At 42.5% G+C, this 26,041-nt stretch overlaps 1 protein-coding gene across 1 annotated transcript in view; it reads right to left on the minus strand.

Moving 5' to 3' along the window:
• The window catches only part of LOC311234780 (E3 ubiquitin-protein ligase TRIM47-like), a 107,623-nt gene that overhangs the window by 15,142 nt on the left and 66,440 nt on the right, over positions 1–26,041 (minus strand). Inside the window, exon 8 of the mRNA XM_084322024.1 lies at positions 9,631–9,726. Within this exon, the coding sequence (XP_084178150.1) occupies positions 9,631–9,726 (96 nt within the window). The remainder of the gene's footprint in view (positions 1–9,630; positions 9,727–26,041) is intronic.

Below are 26,041 nucleotides of genomic sequence, written 5' to 3' on the forward strand. Positions count from 1 at the left end.
CCCGCTGCACATAAAGAAAGGAAGAGGAACCGAGAAGCGGTGGGGTATTGTATTCAAATGCATGACCACCAGAGCGATACACATCGAGCTTCTCCCGACCATGAGCACAGACTCATTCCTTATGGCCTTCCGTAGATTCACATCACGGAAAAGAAGACCGTCTACCCTATTGTCCGATCATGGGACAAACTTCAAAGGCGGCGAAAGAGAGCTGAGAGAGAGCTTCCAAGCTATGGGCCCAGAACTTAAGACCCACCTCGCTCCAGCACAGGTTGATTTCCAATTCAACCCCCCAAACGCACCCCACTTCGGTGGCACTTGGGAACGAGAAGTGCGCTCCATAAAGACAGCCCTGTACGCAGTACTTGGGGCCCAGACTGTGGCGGAAGAAGTCCTAATGACAGTCCTCACGGAGATTGAGGGAGTACTTAACTCGAAGCCCCTCGGATATGTCTCCAGTGATGTGGCGGATATCGACCCAGTTACCCCCAACACACTCCTGATGGGGCGGCTAGATCCTGCATTACCCCAGACAATGTACCGGCCTGAAGAAGCGAACGGCCGACGAATGTGGAGGTACAGCCAAGTATTAGCCGACAAGTTTTGGAGCAGTTTCCTACTGCACTACCTACCGTCTCTACAGACCCGCCAGAAGTGGGTAAAGGAGAGAGACAATTTGACAGAAGGAACAGTCGTCATGATTATTGATCAATCACTGCCCAGAGCTATGTGGCCGGCCGGCCGCGTAAGCAAAGTGATCACCGGTGCCGACGGCAAGGTCCGAGCAGCTGAAGTGCTCGTCTAGGGTCGCACTTACACCCGTCCCGTGGCGAGGCTCATAGAACTGCCCCGACTCCCAGACACAATCGATGATGACCATGACCCTATAACCCTATGACTTTGTGAAGTTGACTGACCCCTACAGCAAACCCTTATGTGTAAATAGACAACGCGATTAATCTGTCTCTGTTTAACTGATTAGGTCTGGGACCAATCAGGGGGTGGCTGTTGTGAAGGGCCAGATTAAACCGAATATGTATATTTATTTATATATATATATTTAATTGTATTTGTATATTCTCTAATATTCCCTGATATCCCTTGTATATTCCTTGTACAATATGCATTGAATATCCATTCTAGCCTACTGAACATCCCATAATAGTCTCCATTCTACTATTGGTCGAGACCTTGGTGCCAGGCTGCCATACCCCTCAGACCCAGTTCAAACGTACCGCTCCACATGTACGAACAAGTCCTAGTTCCGCGTAGGAATCTGACTACCGCACCACTAATGGGACTATTTGTTCATAGTGCGTATATATACTGCGCTACTAAAGTAGGACTTCCTTTTCAGTCCAGTTTCTTACCCTCCAATAGAGTCACAGACGTAAAGCCTCCCCGCGACGCCACGTGTGGGAGTAAGGCCAAGTTCGCCTACCATCGGTATTGAGACATCGTGTATATTAATATTTGAATAGTCATATTTGGCACTATATCGTCGAGTTGGACGTAGTCTATTAAGCTAATAATAGTCTGTTAATATATAGTGCTTCGTGCGGTGAGAATACTACCGTAGTCAGTACCCCATCGTTTCAGGCAGAGAACTGGCTGCTTATCCAGGGTGGTTGACCCCACGTGAAGCTGCACCCGAGGAGCCCCAGAGCCGACGAGCGAGTGGACCTGTATACCGGATTATTCTACCGACGACAGCCCGCCTTCCCAGGCACGGATTATGCTTCGTGTACGTTGATTATTCCATGGATAAAGACCCCCGACACTGCCGTGTGTTGGAACCCCCCCCCCTGGAGAGGACGCAAGGTGAGGAGACGCTCTGCAAGACGAGGTCGCTTCACGTCTCTCCCCCGTGGACCGGAGAGAGCCGGCCCACAAAGAGTCCACCTGCTTTCATCTGTGGTCCAAGGATCGCCGGCGCATTGAACGGCACTACAGTGGGTTCACCTGGGATACCCTTGGCCGGATGAGGCAGCCGGATTCTACCCCCCCCCCCCCTCCTACTCCTGTCGGCTTACAAGCGACCGGATTAACCCCCCCCTAGTGTATCCAGTATATAATCATTAAAGTATCATTGCCGTTATTCCTTAAACTATTCCAGGTCGTATATGTACCACCTGCGCCTTCAGAGATTGGACATTCTCTATTGATATACCGACGAATACTCTTGCCATAAAAGTGCATACTAATTCCATTCATAAATGTGATTGATTTGATTAAGTGCTTGCTCTACACACCATCGCTGTGTAGAAATAAAGACCTATTTCTAATTCGTACATTTGTGTTGGATCCGTTTCATCTACGTGACAGTGTTCATCATAATATATTTATGCCGTGTACTGGGTGGCCGAATATTAAGTACAAAGGTAGTGGTAGTAAGTATCATATCTAGTAATACAGTCAGGGAATTGTACCCCTCAGTTACAGCACTGTTAGTTAAAATGTTGTCCTACTGTTGTGTCAATAAAGTATTCAATCACACACACACACAGAAGGCTGAGGTTAACATGCAAGGCGCTAACCCCTGCTTGTTGGTTCCGTCAGTGTCTTTTTCTTTATTAAAACCATTATTTATTATTATTAAGAGAGTATGTTTTCTTTATGTAGACAGTAAGATGGTGGAGAGGGATGCAGAATAGGGCAGATACAGGAAAGAAGGCTCTGGCAGGATTGGATCGCAGGCTAACAGGGGTACATGTGGTTCCAGAGGCAGGGTCCTAACCACTACACCAGGGGTCGCCAATTAGGTTTGCGGGCGGGCCAGATTTTGCCCAAGCCATTATGTGGCGGGCCAATGATAATGAAAAATGTTTAACCCTGTCAAAATAAACGACATATACATGTTTGCACTGTCTTTTTTCTATTATAAAGTGCCTCTCACACAGTGCATAACACATGAACAGATCAGTCATTTGATTTGAATGCAGGTGCTCCGTGCTCGCATTATAAATCGAATGTATTATTATTATTATTATTATTATTATTATTATTATTATTATTATTATTATTATTATTATTATTATATTATTATTATTATTATTATTATTATTATTATTATTATTATTATTATTATTATAACACATCAACAGATCAGTAGGGTGCATTTGATTTGAACCACCACAGCGGGTGTATATACATCGAATGTACAACTCACCATAATGCAGGCAGACCTGGGCTTATTGTTGTTTCTGCTTCGCTCCTCCAAAATCCATGCTAATGTTTGAAATATGTCAAATGTCCACTCGCGTTGAATGCCCACCCATGTCCACCCAACTTGAACACATGCAGTTGCTTGCTTCATTGAGCTCATTCTGCAATCGGTTAATAAAGTTTTCAATCAATCAATCAATCAATCAGCCTCGTGTTGCCATGTGAACACGCGAGAGACACCGGTTGCGATAAACCCGTATTTTAAATATGACTCCTCGTTTTGTTTGTGTCTTGGAAGTCGTAGTTTCCTCTTCTGGCTCCTGAGTTGGTATTTCCTCTTTGCAAGAAGCTACCTAAAGATGTTTGTTTTGTTTTGTTTTGACTAAATTTAACTAACGTGGTTTAGTTGAATTAAATTAGCTGACGCACGCCCTGTGGGTTCACTGCACCGGAAAAGAGAAACTATAAGAATTTCCCATTGGTTCTCCGAGTCCACGTGATCATTTCTAGCATTTCAATTGGCTATAGTGACAGACATAGATAGACATTTACATTTCACCTGCTGCTAGGCCTGCTAGCTAATGTAAAAACATCGAAATGTCACTATCGAAAAACTTAAAGAGGAAAATTGAGAGTGAAAACAGGGTATTTAAAGATGAATGGACAGACAACTATGCGTTCATCTTACCTGGATTCATTCATGCAAATCCCACCTGTCTGATCTGCAATGAAGGTGTGTCTGTTATCAAAGAATACAATATTAGACGGCACCACGATACAAAACATGCCAACTTTAAAATGTTCTTCCCACCAAAGACAGAGGCACGAAAGCGCAAAATTGAAGCGCTGAAAGCTGGATATGCACACAGCAACAGGATCCTGGTGCGAGGCCTCACAGACCAACAAAAAGTGACAAGTGCGTCTCTAAAGGCATCGTGGCTGCTCGCAAAGCACAACAAGCCATTCACAGACGCAGAGGTTTTCAAGGAGATGATGGTGACTGTTTTGGAGGAACTTGCCACTGACAAATCAATGGATGGAATAATTGCGTCAGTGAAACAGCTGCCCCTCTCTGCAGGGTCCGCTTCCCGCCGCATAGAAGCACTGTCAGACGCGGTGCAGGGTACAATTATTGAGTGTATTGGTCAAGCCAATAACTTTTCCTTAGCCATTGATGAGAGCACTGACTGCACAGATGTAGCCCAGTTGTGCGTGTATGTGAGATATTTTGATGGAAAGGATTTCAAGGAAGAGCTGCTGTCTCTAATCCCATTAGAAGGGCACACCACTGGAGATATTCTGTTTTCTAAACTGGAAGAGTTGTTTAGGCTGCATTCACTGTCATTTGAGAAGGTTAACCTAATCGTGACAGACGGGGCTCCTGCTATGGTGGGAAAGCACAGAGGTCTAGTTAGCAGGTTGAAGGAACTCGCCCCCCAAATGCATGGGCTGCACTGCCTCATCCACCAAAGTGTCCTTTGTGCCAGGCTCAGTGGCGAGCTAAAGGGCGTTATGGATAAAGTGATGCAAGTCATTAATTTTGTCAGAAGTACGTCAAGCACCCAGCATCGGCTTTTCCGACAACTTGTGGCTGAGTCAGAAGATGCCACCCACGGTGACCTGCTGCTACACAATGACGTGCGCTGGTTGAGCAAAGGCAAGGCATTGGACCGCTTCTGTGCGCTACTGGATGAGGTCAAGGCGTTCCTTGCATTGAGCAAGAGCAAGGCAGCAGCTGACCACCTTGCCTTCCTGGGAGACATAAAGTTCATATCCAATGTAGCATTTTTATCTGATATATTTGGCCACATAAATCAGCTTAACCTTCAGCTACAGGGGAGAGATAAAACCATCGTGGACATGGTTGAAAAGCTCGAATCGTTCACGAGGAAGCTGGAGGTGTTTGAGACAGACATATCCACTGGTGGCAGGCTCCTACATTTCACCACACTAAAAAAGGCATCGGGACAAGTGACGGAGATGATGGTTGACTTCATCAAGCAGCTACGAGCCAACTTCACCTCTAGGTTTGATGACTACTCTATCCCAAAAGAAATCATTGCCTTTGTACGTGACCCTCTCACAGTCAAACCTGGTGGACACTTCTCCTCCCTGGCGAAAGGAATGATCCCCTTGTTAGATGAGGCTGCACTGGAAATGGAGCTAATGGACTTCCAGACAACCTCCCTTGTCAGCGATGCGTTGCGGAGTGCAGAGTCTGTGAGTGCCTTTTGGATAGCATGCTCAGAAGAGTACAGTAACATCAAGAGACTCGCATTGTATGTGCTCACAATGTTTCCTTCCACCTATGTATGCGAGTCGTCCTTTTCATCAATGAATGCGATAAAGACATCTCAGAGGAACCGACTGACGCATAAAAGCCTTGAGAACTGCCTGCGGATTAAAGTGACGTCCATATCACCAGATATCCAGCGAATAGTGACCGACGGGAGATGCCACTTTTCACACTAAACTAAAGTGAATACTAAGCCTGCTATTGCCAAATTGTTTAAAGTTTAATTGCATTGTTTTTGCAATGTTTTTAATTGCATTACTGTTTAATGCCAAATTGTATTTTTCAATTAGTTAACGAATGTCTCGTAATTTCAGGAGCTTCTTCAAGCACTCTTTTTGTTTAAAATTTATTGCATTGTTTTTGCATTGTTTTTAATTGCATTACTGTTTAATGCCAAATTGTATTTTTCATTTAATTCAAATACCTATAGCGCCGTCATTTCAGGAGCTTCTTCAAGCACTTTTTCTTTAAAGTTAATTGCATTGTTTTTGCATTGTTTTTTATTGCATTACTGTTCACATGCATGTGTGGTGCCGTCAGTCATGACTCGAGTAAAGATAAAGCTTGAATGATTTACTGAACCGTGTTTTTATTTCATGGACTCGCGTTTCCAATTTCAGCACCAGCGCTGTCCACCTCACTTTGAGCAAGCCTATATACACGGTACATTGCACTCACCTGTTATTCACTCTCAACATGGATAAAACATAAAGTATGCATATAATAAAAAGAATATATATATATATATATCAAATATAATATTAATATAATATAATATAAATATAATAATAATTAAAAAAATTATTAAAATAAAATAAATATCATATTCTCAAAATAAACTGACGGGCCAGAAATTATTGCTGGCGGGCCAATTTCGGCCCGCGGGCCGCCTATTGCCGATCCCTGCACTACACCATCTCTGGGCACATTGGGCCTCATTCACCAATACTCTCATTATTTCTTATATTTTTGCTTAACCGTCTGTTATCTCAACACACTGGGATTTTAAAGTCAGATTTGGGAGCAATTGACCAATGGTAGGCTTTTAAATAAATGTTTTATCTGGGTACGAGTTTCTCATCTCGGTAAGAGTGCTCTCGAACACTGTTAGAATTTGGTCTTGCCTAAGAGAAAAGCAAAAATAGAAAACATTGCTGAAGCCCAGGTAAGAACAAAATAAGGACTTCCGGTTTGCGACGTTCTGGTGAGCAGCCACATGAAAGAGCTCCCGGTCGGTGAATATCAAGAAAAGGAAGTAAAACAATTCAAAGCGAAATAAAAAGTGAATGATTCAGACTAGCATGACGCAGTGGGCAGCTAGCATACAGACTGACATCCAAGTTAAAATGCAGATGGCCCAGGACATGCGGGCTAGCACACGGGCTATTGAGTTAGCTAACCAAGCTATCCAAGCTAACACACGGGCTATCCGGGCTATCCAAGCTAGCACGCAGGCCTGGCTGGAGGAGCTGCAAGCTAACATGGAAGTTAACACGATGAATACGACGCAGCAAGGGATACAAGCTAACGTGGTGTTGGACCACAGCGAGGCCTGGCTGGAGGAGCTGCAAGCTAACATGGAAGTTAACACGGTGAATACGACGCAGCAAGGGATACAAGCTAACGTGCCGTTGGACCGCTGCAAGGTCTGGCTGGAGAAGGAGCTGCAAGCTAACATGGAAGTTAACACGATGAATGCGACGCAGCAAGGGATACAAGCTAACGTGGTGTTGGACCGCTGCGGGGCCTGGCTGGAGAAGGAGCTGCAAGCTAACATGGAAATTAACACGATGAATACGACGCAGCAAGGGATACAAGCTAACGTGGTGTTGGACCGCAGCGAGGTCTGGCTGGAGAAGGAGCTGCAAGCTAACATGGAAGTTAACACAATGAATATGATGCAGCAAGGGATACAAGCTGGTTTGGGAGGTGAAACGGACAGCCCCCAGGGGAGGGACGGGGAGACGCTGGATACAACCGGATCAACCAGGACTCGGACACCGAGGTCGGCCGGACCATCCGCACACGAGATGCAGGCGCGGAGGTCGCCTGGGCGGCCAAGATGCGAACACGGAGGCCACACACACCAACCGAGATCCGAGCAACGAGATCAACCGGACCAGCCAGAACTTGAATAACGAGGTTTCACACACCAAGCAGGACTCGAGCACTGAGGTCATACACACCGACCAAGATTCAATACCACATATGCATATAATGTGATAGTGAATGGAGGTTATGATTCGAGACCCACTGCAGACAACACACAGACCACTGGGAATACAGACAGGGTAAACACATTAGATGGGGAAATTGGGACTTGATTCGGGACATATAATACAAATAACACGTACTAGACTAAACTGTAGACACAAACACACATGACGCACAACTAAGCATATTATTTGATAGTGAATGGAGTAGGGCTGACCTTCGAAGCTTTTTTTGGCAATCGAAGCTTCGGGGCCGAGCTTCGATTTTAATTCGAAGCTTCGAGAATTTATTTTTTATTTTTTAATATATATATTTTTTTGTTTTTATCTTATGTTGTGGGACTTGTACAGCACTTTGGTAAACTTTGTTGTTTTTAAATGTGCTCTATAAATAAAGTGGATTGGATTAATTAATTAAGTAGCCCCTTTCGTGACTGTGACGCAGCCAACAAGGTTTCACTCGGCTGCGCTGCCTGGGTGCAGTGGGGCTGCTCTCACAGCCAACGACATGACATTACATAATTATGTTGCAACCTTCGTCTATCAAGCAAACAATTATATAAATATTTATATGTAGTTGATAGAGACAAAGGCAGAATTCGACTTAATTAAGCACGTTTTATTAAGACATATTTTTATATGGGTCGGGACACTTTAAAAAAGCAGCACAATGAACACAAATCTGTCCGACATAGTCTTAAATAACAAACGGCATTGCTTCGCTTCTTCGTCAACATGTCTGCTGCACATGTTTTCAACACAGATAATCTCCACGTGCTTGTTGTAGAGAGGTGGAGTCAAGGCGCCGCTTACTTCCGTTTCATTGGAATGGAGGCGCAAGATTTTGGAGGCAAAAAAAAAATTAAAAAAAAAAAAATAAAAATTAAACTTTGATTTTTTTTTTATGTTCGAAGCTTGTGCCATCGAACGAAGCTTCGAAGCATCAAAGTATTTAAGACAGCCCTAGAATGGAGGTTATGGTTCGAGACACACTGCAGATAACACACAGACCACTGGGAATACAGACAAGGTAAACGCATTAGTTGGGGAGGTTGGGACTTGATTCGGGACATATAATACAAATAACACGTACTAGACTAAACGGTAGACACTAGCACACATGACACACAAACAAGATGACAGGGAACATGGGGAATCACGCATCGCGCATGGTGGACCAGGATATGGGGGTGTTCCGTTTCTCGGGGAGGAGGGCGGGAGGGAGGGGTTTCTCTCAGGGGGATCAGAGCGGCTGGGCTTTGCCAGGCGGGGTCCTGTGTGTTGGGGGGTCGGTGGGCGTGGCTCTCGTGGCATGGGAAATAGCGGGCTTGGCTCGGTGGGGGGGGGGGGGGGGGGGGGAGTCCCCTATCCTTTCCTCTACTGGGCCTGGCCCAATTGATTCAAGGGACCTGTGTCGGTGCATCGGCCTGGGATATGGGGGGCTCCTATGGGCTTAACTCAGGGGGGGACCATCGTTTCCGCGGTTTGGCCCGGGAGAGTGGGGTCTTGGATGTTGTGGGGTCGTCGGCCGTGGGGTGGGGTGCTGGGTGGCATGGGAGGTAGCGGGCTTGGCTCGGTGGGGGGCCTGGCCCAATCGAATTCAAGGGGCCCATGTGGATGTACTGTTGTGTTGTTGATGTCATTGTAGATATGGTGTAAGTGTTGTTTGTCTATAAATGTTAATAAAAAAAGTATAAAAAAAAAAAAAATGCTAGTTAAGAACTAAATATGTTCTTATATCGCTTCGTAAATGAGGCCCATTGTGTCATGCTTCCAGGAAGAGCTGGGATCGAACCGGGAACATTCAGATTACCAGACGACTGAATGCCAAAAAATGCATGCGTGTCCTACAGGATGTGTCACCCATCTCGCATGTGTGTGTTCGCTGCATGACGATGTAGCAATGTGCTACAAATAAAGACTTCTTCTTCAAAGTCCAGTTTCATATGACCTCACCTTCAGTGTCTCCACAGCCAGTCTGAGTGCTTTCAGCTCCTTCTCTCTCTCCTGGACTCTCTCCTGGACTTTGAAAAGACTCCCCCCCAGCTGTTTCTGTAACAAATCAACGTAGGAAGAAGAGTTTTAGTTTGGGACTTCATTTAAAGCTACACTAGCGACAGCTTTATCTATAGTGTAAGATTGGCACCCTGTGGCCATGAAAGGTAATTGCATCTCGTTTAAACATGGCGGATGAGAGAAAACGGTAACAAACTAGAATGGGTGCTCGTTGAAGCACATATGTCCGCGACATGCTATATAATTGGGAATAAATATGTCCCCCCAATGAGTGAAGGAGGTATGGCATGTATACATATCAGTAGCGGCTGGTACTATCGGAGCCTTGTGGGTCGCAGTTCACGTTAGGTCGAGTTGAAAATGTAATGCTCCGAGATGCTCTGGAGCAATCTCTCTCTCTGTCTCTCGGATCAAACCAAAATAAAAGAATTAACACATGTATGTTGTCATTTTAAACAACTCACCATTCATTCATTATGCATCAGCAGCAGCTAAATTAATGTTATAGTTCACAACACAGCAGACAAACAGCTGCATCTCACAACAACAACAACTATCTACCACCAACCTAGAATAAGCTAGAATTGGAACATTAGAAAGTGGATTCGGCCAATCAGAGATCGTCTCCGCGAAATGCTGCTACGGAAAAAAATACTGGCGTCGGCCAATCAGAGAGCTGCGACGGATACAGCGATCAACCAGTGACGCGCACTCAGAGCGCTATTGCGTCTAGCCCGGGCCGAGAAATACAAAAAAATTTAAAAAAGTATGTCACTTCCTGTTCAGGAAAACGAGTATTTTTTATTTTATATATTAACGTTATATTGTGCATTGGAAACACAAACATACTTAAAATGAGTAAATATTATTCATTTTAAAACATGTTTATATTATTTATAGGGCTATAAAACAAAAACGTTTTTTTTCTTCTTCTCTCATTTAACAGGTGGGTCGGCGCCCTAGCGCCCCCGGTGGCGAGCCGCCACTGATACATATATGTTTTATATCGTCTCTTGTGGTCTGTTCAGGAGGTGTGTGAGTCACAAGTGCTTTCTTGCAGTTTGTGGTTTTCATTGGGATTGATGTGCCTTTAGCATACACAAGTTGCTTCCAATAGAAAACGCTAGCGTTTACTCTGACTGCCCAACCAGTCATGTCATGATTTCTCAAAACACAACTGAGTAACACTAGCTGGTTACTGGAAAACAAGAGACGTGCTGGCGGCCTTTGGCCACGCTGTTCACATCACAAAATGAACTCCTCACTCCCTCACACTAACCTTCTGTTTTTAAAGAATCAAACTTTGAAATTCACTGACCTGGTTAAATTCAAAACAGCGCAAATTATGTTTAAAGTAATCAATAATACAGACAGTGCCTAGTAACATTCAGTACATGTTCACAGGCAGAGATGGTATCTACGGGTTAAGAGGGAAACTGCTCCTAAAACACCCTAGGGTCCGTACGACCTTGAAGCAAAAGGGCATCTCGGTCTGTGGGGTGTCACTTTGGAGCAGCCTGCATGAGACGTTAAAAATGTGTAAAAATATTAGAACATTTAAAAGCGGTTATAAACAAACATTCTTAAACAAATACATGGAAGAGGAAAATCTAGAGTAGTATTGTTAGTTACGATTATGATGACATATTCTATTCCTTGCAAATACTGCTTTCTCTTCTCAGTTTTTTTCGTTTTTTTTATCATTTACTCTATGTTCACACCGAAACGTCATGATATGATATGATTTATTTCAGGCTGCCAATACATTTGAAAAACCTGGAGTGCGTGCCTGGACATTGTTTCCCTATTGTTATGCATGATATCAGAGGTTACAGCACCCAGTGTCAAGTCTAGTGAGGTGAGCGCGTTCTACAACTTTTTTCACTATAGATAGAGAGCAAGAATCTGTCAATTGTGTGATGTAAGGAAGGGGCAGGACTAGATAAGCACTAATTCTTTCTACCCTTCTCGAACCAAATTCTATGTTTTGGTTTCATTCTTTTTATTTGTATGTGTGAGTGTGTTTGTGTGTATATGTATGTGTGTGTATGTAGATATATGTATGTATGTATGTATATTGTTTTTGCTTTTATCAAATTTGTTGTGATAGTTATGTGTGTTGGTTCGAGATAAATAAAAATCAATCAATCAAAATGTCTAATTTATATTATATATACATTTTCTAAATGATAATCATTGCCCAAAGCTGTTGCCAAGTAAAATAATTGGGCTGTTGATGAGATCGCACTGGGTGAGGCTTGGCCATTGCACTTTGTTTGTGCCGACTCCTGTGAATGCCGAGCAAAAGGGAATGTTTTATTGTATAACTGCGTTAGAAGTAGGTCAACATGAAGATCAGGCTGATCTTTGAACCGGAAGGGAGGAGGCCTGCACTGAGAGCATATTGCAACATCCTGCATCTCTTGTTAGGTTATGCAGTATGATGCCGCAGGCCTCTTTGCCCCCCTCCCGTCGGGCAGACGCTACCGCTCTATCACATATCACCTAACCTATCTGTCTATCTATCACCTAACCCAACCCCCTCCAATGTACAGTAAATGACCAAGTATGGTTTCGTCAATATTCCAATATACAGTTTTGCTTGTACAGTTGTAGTGTCCCCCACCCAACCACCTCCAATGTACAGTCCCCAGCCCCCACCCACCCAACCCCCACCTACCCAACCTCCTCCAATGTACAGTTTCTACGTCAAATGTATATACACTCTCTTTTCTGGACTCTTCTTGTATCACAAACAGTACTGTATTTGCAAATCTGGTATGTCATAAATGTATAGATGTAGCAGTACGGTCTATCTGTATGTCGTGTATCAGGGTTAGAAATTTAAAAAAAAAATCAAGGGCTTTTTTTGCCCCCCTTAACACTTTGGTCGCCAGGCTTATATTCTTAATATTATACCATCCTCCACCAGCTCTATTTGTCTATGGGGATGTTTACCTTCTTTGCAGGGCTATAACTTTTTTAATTGTATTGCTAAATTGACATTACTATGGCCCATTCAACGTCAAGTATCTATTGTTCAGGGTGTAGCAACGTACTTTTTCATTCACATATTCATACTAAAATACGGTCTAAAGTATAAGTATGTTTTTATTGTTTTCTGCAGCTTTCTCCAGAACGTGATTTATAGCCCCAAATGCATTATATTGATGATCAAATACAGTTTTATAGGAATCTGCGCGAGATAAAAAATTTCAAATGGACGTGCTTCTAGAAGTTACTACTGATCATCTGATGTTGACCGGATGGGGGGGGGGGTCGTTTGTAATTCCGTGGCCAACGTTAGATGATTCATCTAGTGTGGGTGATATGATCATTAGGGCAGTTAGTATCGAACACGTTAAAAAATAACGCTGAATCTTACCGTAGCTTCCTCATAGCGTTGGGCGATGAGCGTGGAACAGAAATATTCCTATTATGGGATGTAGAAATATGCGATCCATTTCCAGGCTGTATAATAGTATATACGTCCAAATCATGTTGTTTATCGAGTTATTGGTAACGGATTGCTATCCGTTGTGTCTAGCTCGAGTCCTGGGACTATTACCGAGTGATCGGACCGAATTGGAATGAGCACCAGCTTCCATTTCCTGTTTCCGCTCTGGGCGATCCGCCACCAGATGGCGCTCTTGAACCGTTGGAGAGTTGAGAGGGGATCAACAGTAGATCTCAAGTCTCCGGGGGAGAAATATGATTTCGATCACAGATTTTTGAAATATTGATATCAAAGACGTGGTACGGTGTCTTTGGCAGAATGAGCATGGCGGGGAAAGACTGCTACGGCGTTTTTGGCGACCATAGTGTTAATTGATTTTCGGGGGCTTTTTTTTTTATTTCGGGGGCACAACATTTTTATAATGAAAATTAACAAAGATTATAAAACATTGTTTTTTTTTACAGTCTTCGTCCCTATGTTTGATAACGTAATGTTAATGTCTCCATATATAGGGCTCTACGCTAACCTTTTTCCCAAGGAGCACATGTGCTCCTAAATAAAATGTTAATAAATAAAATCTAAATACAAATTTAGGAGCACAGTGACAATTGTTCAAGTAACACACACACGATGTGTGACATGGCTTGGTTTCATGTTTTGAGGTACCTTCAATCATCTGTAAATAATACATACATACTCTATCTAAATAGATTAAATATGATTGTCCCTGAGGGTAGGGCTGGGCGATATGGAAAAAAATCATATCGCGATAACGATATGATAATGTTATCATATTTCTCGATATCGCTAATTAATTAAAAAAATTAAACAACAGATGTATGTTTATTTTGCAGCAATTCTTTGTCATTGCCGCCATCTTTAGTGTTACATCCCCTCACACTCCAGTTCTCAGGCTGCAGCTGGTTTAAAAGCGAAAGTAAACCGGCTTCTCTGCTGGCTGTGGCTCCAGGGGAGTTGAACAGTTCTGGCTCTGCTAGTTTATTTTCGATCTTTTGACGCTTTTTTGGTGGACAAACCACCGCACATGTGCACCGTAACTCGTGACTGGAGTCTAGTTCTGCTAGCACACATAGCCTACTGTGTACAGACGGTTTCAAACTGTATTTTAAATTAGAAAGCAAACAAAATAAATGGACAAGAGAAAAATAAATCTCAATTTGGTCAGTATTGTCATTTGGACAAGCAAAGCCATTACTTTAAGTTGCAGGCAAGAAAGACAAGTCTGTCCACTGTCTCTGGTTTTAAAACTGCCCTGTTGCAGGTCACAAAAAAAAAAAAAATCCGATATTCGATATTGATATTTATTGTTATCGTTATATCGCCCAGCCCTACCTGAGGGCAAGTTGTGTTGTTGTCTTGATATATCTACAAATAGCAGACGAATAGCCGGTTGCCTCTGGATCAATGAATATTGAATAATATTATTAGCTATTTTATTTTTAACATCCCTAATTCCAACAGTCAAGAGGCTTGTTTCAAATTGATACATGAAAAACCCCACACACGCAACATCATCCACCGCAAACACAACAAAAGAACAGAGCATCTCATGAACTTATGTCATGACTATGGACTGTCAGCTGAACTCGCACCAATGCATAGGGAAATAGTCAGACATCCCAGAATTATTTCATAATACAAGTTTTGAATAGACGTTTGGATTAAAATCATCCCGAAGACAGCACTGGAACGTTTGTGAGTATAGGCTCTGGCCAGATCTATCAATGAAATACGTTGCGCGCTCAGCGCTGTGGAATGAAGGAAATGCGCATCGGGATCGGATTTGGATGTTATTCTTTGAAGTTGTGTTACAAATGGAAGTCTTTCCCCGCGGAACACAAGTTACTTAACGTTACACAGGTCGCGCTATGCAGATGCTTAGCTTGCTAACGTTAAGATAGCAGTGTAACTTAATGTTACACTATGCATGCTTGATGAAAGCAGAGCTCTCCGTCTGTCTGCGTTGCACCTCTCAAGTACCTGTAACACGCAGCGGGCCCCGCCTCCCTCCCAAACAAACATTCCACCCAAAAACTGAATTTCAGTCCAGTTTCTGAACTATTAACAGCGGAGCTGTTTTGTAATCTTCACTCGTCTCGCACACTGCAAGTAAATGATTTTTCCGGTTCGAGCATATATATAATTATATATATAATTAGTAAACTGTCTGGGGCTTTTCTTGCCCCCCTTAACTGATTTTCGAGGGCATTTGGTCAATTTTCGAGGGCATTTTTGCCCAAGCCCCCGTTAATTTCGAACCCTGTCGTGTATGTCATATATGTTATGATGAATTGAAAATGGGGGACCCTGATGTAAACAAGACGAAAGTCTTTCTCTGGTCTGCATCCCCTTAAAAATGTTATGTATTGAGCTGTACTGTACTGTACCCATTCTGCAATCTGTTAATAAAGTTTTCAATCAATCAATCAATGCTCTACCTCTGAGTTTACTAAGAGTTTCTTCCCCAGTGCTGTGCGCAGCCTGAATAACTCCAAAGGCTAGATTTGTATATTATCCTATTTTATTTTGGTGTGTTATTAGTCAGGTTGTGGAAGTGCTGTTTCTGTGTGTCTGTGCATCACGCACTTTGATTATATGCACTTTTACTGTAAATTGTGCCCCTATGCATTATGCACTTTACTATGATATGCACTTTTAGGGGATGTTGATATCAACCTTAGCATGTCCTTTTATACTGTCTATGTTTTTTTTTTTTTTCCTGTACCGTTTCTACTCTGCACCTGTATTGGATTAGTTGTAGACGCAGTGTTTGCTCTGTACCTGTATTCCAATGTGGATTTGTCCATACATGGCAAATAAAATCTCTGACTCAGATGTTCTTTAGTCTATTTTCCTCAGTAATCATTACCTTGTTTCACTTGTGTTTCGTGATGATCTAATTAAACACCTTTGTTCATTGTGGACCTTTCTCATTCTTTAAATGTGATCTTCGTCATGAAGTAGATGTTCTGGTCCTACCTGTTCCTCAGTCCTCTCTGCTGCAGCTGACACCGTGTCGTGGCCTTTATGTTCCTCCATGGTGCACGTGTAACGGTTCTCAATTGGTCAGAGATTGAATAGACTGCTGTCGACTATTTATTTCCTACAGAAGACACATCAAATACAATAACTGTAGTTTTCTGGTCACTGCACATCTTGCATACCTCAGCAGATAGCTACAAGACTGCTCTTTTTATAATGTCTCAATGACACAGTATTTATAAAAAATACATGTACTATTTTACAATCTCTACTTGCCAACACAATGTACCAGAACACAGTAGCCTATAACATACATTTGTAGGTCTATAAACCAAATTGGTAAACTTGCACAACCTGCTGGACATAGCAGGAAATGCAACAGGTACAATATATAACGTTGAAAATTGATTGATTGAAAACTTTTATAACAGATTGCAGAATGGGTACAATACAGTACAGCTCAATACACACAATTGTTAAGGGGATGCAGACCAGAGAAATACTTTCATCTTGTTTACATCAGGGTCCCCCATTTTCAATTCATAACATATATGACATACACGACATACAGTGTGTATTGAGCCGTACTGTACCCATTCTGCAATGTTAAATAAAGTTTTCATTCATTCATTCATTCACAGATACAGTACTGCTACATCTATACATTTATGACATACCAGATTTACAAATACAGTACAGTTTGTGATACAAAAATAGTATAAAAAAAGAGAGTATATACATTTGACGTAGAAACTGTACATTTGGAGGTGGTTGGGTGGGCGAAACTGTACATTGGAATATCGACTAAACCTTACTTGGTCCCAAGAGGGTCTCGTGTATTACTGGGTTAGGTAATTTACTGTACATTGGAGGGGGTTGGGTTAGGACATTTACAGGGGCCAGTTTCGAATTGCAGTCAGTCTCCCGTAGGTGTTCTTTGAGAGTGGTTTTGAAAGTGGGTAGTGATTCACATTCCTTTACAGCTTTGGGTAGGGCGTTCCACATTGATGTGGCATAATTGCGAAACGTGTTTAGTCCCTTGTTTGAGCCGAATCTGGGTTTAACATGATTTGTGGAACTCCCTCTGGTGTTGTGATCGTGGTATTCACTGACCTTTGGGAAGTATTTTGACATGTACATGGGTACCTTAGTCGTGTAGTGTATCTTGTAGACCAGGCCCATTGCAAGTTGCTGTACTCTGTCGTCTACTCTAAGCCATCCTAGGTTGTCAAAGTGGGCAGGGGTGAGGTGGGTTCTAGGAGTAAGGTCAAGCAGTAGTCTGACCAGTTTGTTTTGTGATGTTTGTAATTTAGTTTTTAACGCCTTTGAGGTGCTTTGGTACCATGAGGTGCAAGCATAGTCGTAGTACCCTTGAATGAGTGAATGAAAATAACATGTTTGCATTATGTATGGTGCCACATACCTACAGAGGACATCAAATACAATAACTGTAGTTTTCTGGTCACTGCACATATTGCATACCTGCATGTTGTACAACATAAAATAATAGTAGTATAGTATTTAATAGTATTTAATACTTGACAAAGATGAAGACACCCTGAAACAGAACAAGATAGCAAACTCGGCTGACAACATATACCATAAATACATAATAACACTATGTTAACACATATATATATATATATATATATATATATCTATATAATGCATATAATATAATATATATAATATGTATACAGTAATAGTGAATGAGTGAAAACAAAGATGGCCGCTCAGCATGGTTGGTAAGACGCTGCCCTCTAGTGGCCGGCGATAAACTCTTCACATTTAAACTTCCTTCCCCAAAATAACTAACTCCACGTTCCGCAATTATGCCACATCAATGTGGAACACGGCCCTACCCACAGCTGTAAAGGAATGTGAATCATTCACTACCCACCTTCAAAACCGCTCTCTAAGAGCACCAACAGGAGACTGCAATTAGAAAGTGTAAATGTCCAACCGTGTCCACTGTCCACTCCACAGCTGTGTGTATTCTCTGTAATGTTGTTTTATTCACTCTGTAATCAGTGGTGCGTTATTCTCGAAGACACTCTGATGTCACGAGACCGCCGCCATCTTGGTATAGGGGGACCATACGGATTTCTACCATCAAATCCATGCATTGAGCTCCGTTTTTATTACATGTTTTATCACATTCTTGTTCATTTCATAACATTTTCATACGATTTGTTTTGAAAATATTGAGGCCAACATGGCATTTCACTATTTCGAAAGCCTTTCTGGTGATTCTAAGGCGAGATATGAGTCAAAGAAACTCCCCCTGATTACCACGACCACAACATCAGAGCGAGGTAGCCGAACGTTAGCCACCAGCCACTTTTTCCTCTGTGATGGTATAAAACTTCCGATTTGGATTTCTGTTTTTGTCATTAGTATAACACGTAACACAGCAGCTCTTTGGCATTGTGAAGGACTGAAGAAAAGTCTGCTTGATTGTCTTTAATTTGCCGCTTTAACTATCCGTTTCTCCACTAAATAGTGTACACAATGTACCAGGCGGTGCAGTTTCCCCCCACGCTGCAGTTGCGTAGCAATAACAGACAGGAAGTTGACTTCGAGAATTGAAATCATCTGGGGTGACACGCACCACGTGCACGTGCGCTCCTGGCGCGTGCGCGCGCTCCCGCGAATGCGCATTTAATGTCCCCTCGCTTGAGCACAGACTAAAGACAGTGCCTAATTGCCTCTACGAATGGAATGTAACACATGTCTTCACAACAAGTTAGGTGTGAATGCATCTGAGAACGTATTTAACACACCTGACGACCGGAGCTATTGATATGCAAATAGCGAGTACTACTCTGTGCAACCCCGTCCCATGAAGAACGCATGCCTGTCTGTAATACATCTCTGATGGGTCCGTGTACGTTTTGATAGTTCGTTTTTCGTTTCAAAAGGAAAAACGAAAAAATGAAAAAAAACGGAAATACGAGGTGTTTCCTATTTCCGTTTGAAACCAAACTCGGAAAAAACGGGGGAAAACTGAAATACGGAGCTGTTTTTCGTATTTTGGTGTCAGAATCAAATGAAAAAAAGGAGTAAATAATGGGCCGTGTACTTTTGATAGTTCGTTTTTCGTTTTTGATGTGAAGAATGGAGAACGGAACCACGTGACAAGTACATTTTTCAATGTAAAAGCCATTCACGATCTAACGTTAACGAATATGTATAACGTTACGTTATGAATAAATACACATGCATACAGATCTATACCATTACCAGGGTAACGTTATATACATACATTTTTTGTTTTGTGCATTTCATTTAGACATGATATTGTATGTGAAGTAATAGCCTAATAATATGGAAATAGCCTGTGTGGTCTGTCCCAAGCAGTGTTGTCTAAACGCACGTTATACAGATATCCTAGTTCAATGCAGTGGTCGGCAATAGGCGGCTCGCAGACCGAAATAGGTCCGCCAGCAATAATATCTGCCGGTCAGATTATTTTGAGAATATGATTTGTGATGAAGACTCGCTTTATTGTATCGGAATCGGGAGACTTAGGTAAAGTTAGAAAGATATTCACAGATTCGAATTTCCGCGTCAATAATTCTTAAGCGAAATGTTTTTAAAACACAAAGGACACCTCTTTCCTATCGTAGTAAGGTAGACAATGAGCTACAACCTTACTTTCACATAAACGAGGCGAGCCGGCCTCGGAGCTGTACATTTAATAATAATAATAATTGATCTATATGTGCAGTCGGCCTTGACGAGGCAAGTGCGCAGCCAGGGACCGTCTAAAAAGTGCAACACCGAAAAGAGGCACTGCAAAAAGATTGATTGATTGATTGAAAAGTTTATTAACAGATTGCAGAATGGGTACAGTACAGTACAGCTCAATACAATTGTTAAGGGGATGCAGACCAGAGAAAGACTTTCGTCTTGTTTACATAAGGGTCCCCCATTTTCAATTCATCATAACATATATGACATACACGACATACAGATAGACAGTACTGCTACATCTATACATTTATGACATATCAGATTTGCAAATACAGTACTGTTTGTGATACAAAAATGTCCAGAAAAAGAGTGTATATACATTTGGCGTAGAAACTGTACATTGGAGGAGGTTGGGTGGGTGGGGTGGGGTTGGGTAGGGGACACACACATTTTACACTGTACATTGGAATACTGACAAAGCCTTACTTGGTCATTTACTGTACAACTAGGTTAGGACATTTGTAGGGGCCAGTTTCGAATTGCAGTCTCACGTAGGTGTTTTTTGAGAGTGTTTTTGAAAGTGGGTAGTGATTCACATTCCTTTACAGCTTTAGGTAGGGCGTTCCACATTGATGTGGCATAATTGCGAAACGTGTTTAGTCCCTTGTTTGAGCCGAATCTGGGTTTTACATGATTTGTGGAGCTCCCTCTGGTGTTGTGATCGTGGTATTCACTGACCTTTGGGAAGTATTTTGACATGTACATGGGTACCTTGGTCGCGTAGTGTATCTTGTAGACCAGGCCCATTGCAAGTTGCTGTACTCTGTCGTCTACTCTAAGCCATCCTAGGTTGTCAAAGTGGGCAGGGGTGAGGTGGGTTCTAGGAGTCAGGTCAAGCAGTAGTCTGACTAGCTTGTTTTGAGATGTTTGTAATTTAGTTTTTAGCGCCTTTGAGGTGCTTTGGTACCATGAGGTGCAAGCATAGTCGTAGTACCCTTGAATGAGTGCTCCTGCTAGAGTCTTCAGGGTATTCTTGTTTACCAGAGAGGAGATCCGGTACAAGAATCGCGTTCGTTGGTTGACTTTTTTTATTACATTGGATGCCATTTTGTCACAGGAAAGATTAGCCTCTAGGATGGAACCCAGGTAGGTAATTTCATCTTTCCTTGTGATAATATTGTCACCCACTGTAACCGAGAAGCCGTCGGTCTTGCTGAGTTTGTTATTTGAACCGAAGAGAATGGACTCTGTTTTGCCCATGTGTAATGATAGTTTGTTGTCGGCAAGCCATATGCAGATTTTGCCTAGTTCCGAGCTGAGGGCTTTTTCAACCTGTAACTTGTTCTTGTCAGAGACCAGCAGGGCTGAGTCGTCCGCAAACAGGAACAAGTTGCAGTCACAAGCTGACGACATGTCATTTGCATAAATTAGGAATAGTAGCGGTCCTAGTATGCTTCCTTGTGGAACACCACAGCTCACTGTGAGGGGGGGGATAGGGTACCGTTTACCTCCACCATCTGTTCCCTCCCCTCCAGGTAGGATTGTATCCAGCTCACTGATAAACTATCAAAACCAATTGCTTTTAGCTTCACGTCATACAGTGTATAGTGTCACCAAAATTACTGCACACATCATCAATGGTATCCTATTGGTTATACTACAACACTTAGATTTGAAAAAAATGCTTTTTCATAATTCTGGGGATTTTGTATTGGAAAAAAACATTAAATATCTTCACTCAGAGTGTAGTGTCACCAAACTCACTTAACAGATCAATTTTATCCTATTGGTTATACTACAACACTTAGATTAAAAAAAAAATATATATATATATATATCCTTTTTCATAATTTGGGGGATTTTTGATTGAGGAAAATAGTATAAAATAGTTCACTCTTGTACACTGTAGTACCACCAAATTCAGTTAAAAAAAGCATTGCAAAATCATCACAGTAGAAAAAAAAGATTGCACATCGGCGGAAAATATTGCACATGAACCATTATTGCATTATTGCACATGTCCCAACATCTGTCATATTGCACATACAAGTATAAATTATAGTGAGGTGGGTTGTAGATGTGGTGGCAACAATAGGGGGCGGGGGGGGGGGGGGGGTGATTGTTCAGTTCAGTGATGGCTCTCTGCAAGAAGCTGTTCTGCAGCCTGGAGGTGGAGCTTTGAAGGCCCTGTATCGCCTCCCAGTTGAAGGCCCTGTATCGCCTCCCAGATGAAGGCCCTGTATCGCCTCCCAGTTGAAGGCCCTGTATCGCCTCCCAGATGAAGGCCCTGTATCGCCTCCCAGTTGAAGGCCCTGTATCGCCTCCCAGATGAAGGCCCTGTATCGCCTCCCAGATGAAGGCCCTGTATCGCCTCCCAGTTGAAGGCCCTGTATCGCCTCCCAGTTGAAGGCCCTGTATCGCCTCCCAGATGAAGGCCCTGTATCGCCTCCCAGTTGAAGGCCCTGTATCGCCTCCCAGATGAAGGCCCTGTATCGCCTCCCAGATGAAGGCCCTGTATCTCCTCCCAGATGAAGGCCCTGTATCGCCTCCCAGATGAAGGCCCTGTATCGCCTCCCAGATGAAGGCCCTGTATCGCCTCCCAGATGAAGGCCCTGTATCGCCTCCCAGTTGAAGGCCCTGTATCGCCTCCCAGATGATTAGTTTGCACAGACTAAAGACAATGCCTAATTTCCTCTACGAATGGAATGTAACACATTTCATTCACAAGTTTTGTGTGAATGTATCTGAGAACGTATTTGAACACACTTGACGACCTGAGCTATTGTTATGCAAGGTAGGCAGGTGGGTACTTAGCGAGTTGGCGCATCAGTCGAGTGCAGCGCATTCCTCATGAGGTTTGGTGTGAACGATGGTCTGACTCAGGCAGAGCACCGTTCACACCAAACCTGTGAATGTGATTGCCATGAATTGTTATGCTTATGCAAGGTAATAATAATAATAATAATGGATTGGATTTATATAGCGCTCTTCGTGACACCCCAGAGACCCCAGAGCGCTTACAGAGTCCATTATTCATTCATACACAGTCATACCGGTGGTGGTAAGCTACAATTGCAGCCAGAGCTGCCCTGAGGCAGACTCACGGAAGCGTGGCGAATAATCATCGCCTACGGCCCCTCCGACCACCACCAACATTCATTCACATGCATACACATTCATACGAGGCAAGTAGGTTAAGTGTCTTGCCCAAGGACACAACGGCAGTGGGATGGACATGGGCTTGAGCGGGATTCGAACCACCAACCCTTCGATCATTGGACGACCCGCTCTACCCCTGAGCCACGCCGCCCCACTGCCCCCCAAGGTAGCCAGGTACACGCGACGAGTCGAGTGCAGCGCTTTCTTGCATGCACGCGCTTCTGCTCACAAAAGCTTGGTTGCCCGGTGTGCAACCCCGTCCCATGAGCAACGCACCTCACACCAACACCATGGAACTAATGACCAATTTTACAACGTTCCTTGTCAGAATAGTCAGTAATTTTATATAGTGCTAGCTAACGTTTCAACATACTTGTCTTGTTCCCCATCAGCACTGGCAAATGCACTATTACTAAACTAGTTACAGTAGGTTGCTAGCTACATCTGCTTCCACGTCTTGTGTTGAATGTCAGACTGGGACTTGACATGACATTACCAACATCTTTGAATATTTATTTTTTATTTTTTTATAGTTGACCAATGAGGTCAACAGGCTACTACCGGCAATCTATGTCTGTAATAATAATAATAATAATAATAATAATAAAACAAGAATAAAACATAAAAAAATTTAATTACAAAAAAATTTATAATAATAATAATATTTTTTATCTTAGGGGGGCTAATATTACATTCAGCCCCCTAAAAAGGGTCTAGAACCGGCACTGGCTTGCACACAGATGGTTATTTTTGAAAATGATTTTGTTTATGGAATTCATTCTTATATACGTATATAAAATTCATTAAAAAAAATCAGAGTTGATAACTTGACACTTTAGGGAGTACAATTAACACTCCCAAATAGTAAAAATGTAACTTGGAGCAGTGTTATTTATCTAATCCCCTTAGTGTTACTTTAACTCTGTTTTGGAGTTAAAGAAGGAACTGGCATAGTGTTAAATGTTTAACTATTTTACAAGTGTTAATTGGAGCTATATAAACCCTGAAAAAGTGTTGAAATCAACTCTGGGAGTTAATTCAACACTGGTCTTTTTGCTGTGGGCCGGTCCTTCAATGTGTCCAATAGACTGCTGCAGTCATTCTAGTCTGTAGTGGCCAGCGTCCTCTTCTATGCTGGGGGCGCTACATCAACTCAAGGGACACATGATGTAAACAAGACAAACGTCTTTCTCTGGTCTGCAACCCCTTAACAATTGTGTGTATTGAGCCATACTGTATTGTACCCATTCTGCAATCTGTTAAATAAAGTTTTCATTCATTCATTCATTCGTTCAACAAACTGAACAAGCTGAGCTCTGTGGTGGGAGTCGAGCTGGTCAGACTAGAGGTGATGACAGAGAGGGGGATGAGAAGGAAGCTGGCTGCTATCTGTGTTATCGAGACATGCACTATATGGTACCTATACTGCATATCACTACTATCCACTACACTATCCTGGAGAATCCCTCCCCCACCCCTTCTACGAGGATAACCAGTAGGATAACATTGATGTGTGTGCAGTGAGTTTGGTGACACTACACTCTATAAGAGTGAAGATATTTAATGTTTTTTTCCAATACAAAATCCCCAGAATTATGAAAAAGCATTTTTTTCAAATCTAAGTGTTGTAGTATAACCAATAGGATACCATTGATGATGTGTGCAGTGATTTTGGTGACACTATACAGTATACACTGTATGACGTGAAGTTATTGAATCTTTTTGCAGTGCCTCTTTTCGGTGTTGCACTTTTTAGACGATCCCTGGCTGCGCACTTGCCTCGTCAAGGCCGACTGCACATATAGATCAATTATTATTATTATTATTAAATGTACAGCTCCGAGGCCGGCTCGCCTCGTTTAGGTGAAAGTAAGGTTGTAGCTCAGTGTCTACCTTACTACGATAGGAAAGAGGTGTCCTTTGTGTTTTAAAAACATTTCGCTTAAGAATTATTGACGCGGAAATTCGAATCTGTGAATATCTTTCTAACTTTACCTAAGTCTCCCGATTCCGATACAATAAAGCGAGTCTTCATCACAAATCATATTCTCAAAATAATCTGATCGGCAGATATTATTGCTGGCGGACCTATTTCGGTCTGCGAGCCGCCTATTGCCGACCACTGCACTGAACTAGGATATCTGTATAACGTGCGTTTAGACAGACAACACTGCTTGGGACAGACCACACAGGCTATTTCCATATTATTAGGCTATTACTTCACATAAAATATCATGTCTAAATGAAATGCACAAAACAAAAAATGTATGTATATAACGTTACCCTGGTAATGGTATAGATCTGTATGCATGTGTATTTATTCATAACGTAACGTTATACATATTCGTTAACGTTAGATCGTGCATGGCTTTTACATTGAAAAATGTACTTGTCACGTGGTTCCGTTCTCCATTCTTCACATCAAAAACGAAAAACGAACTATCAAAACGTACACGGCCCATTATTGACTCATTTTTTTCATTTGATTCTGATACCAAAATACGAAAAACAGGTCCGTATTTCAGTTTTTCCCCGTTTTTTCGATTTTGGTTTCAAACGGAAATAGGAAACACCCCGTTTTTTTTCCGTTTTTTCGTTTTTCCTTTTGAAACGAAAAACGAACTATCAAAACGTACACGGACCCTGATGGCTAAACCCTCTTCTTACCGTCTCTTCCAGGTGAAATGAAGTGAACCCGACACTCTGTTACACACGTGACGTCGCCCTCAGACAAGAGGCAACAACAACTGAACAGTTTCGTTTTCTCTGAAAAGGGAGAGAAGGGGCGGCACTTCCTGCTTTCTGCTGCTGCTGCTGCAGATATATATATATACTGCCCTGCCCTTCCAAATGAAAGATGTCACGATAGAATCTAAATATTAGGTAAAGAAAGAGAGAGAAATGCCACCCCTCTCGTAAATAATAGGTCCTTCCAGCCTTACGCATAGGCATAGCACGTGGGTGGGTGTTGATCAATGAGACATGTAAACCGCGCAGGGCCAGCAGTGCACTGAACAGGAAATTGATATCCAGCTG

This window comes from Notolepis coatsorum (assembly GCF_963971535.1).
Source record: "Notolepis coatsorum genome assembly, chromosome: 9".
Taxonomy (NCBI): domain Eukaryota; kingdom Metazoa; phylum Chordata; class Actinopteri; order Aulopiformes; family Paralepididae; genus Notolepis; species Notolepis coatsorum.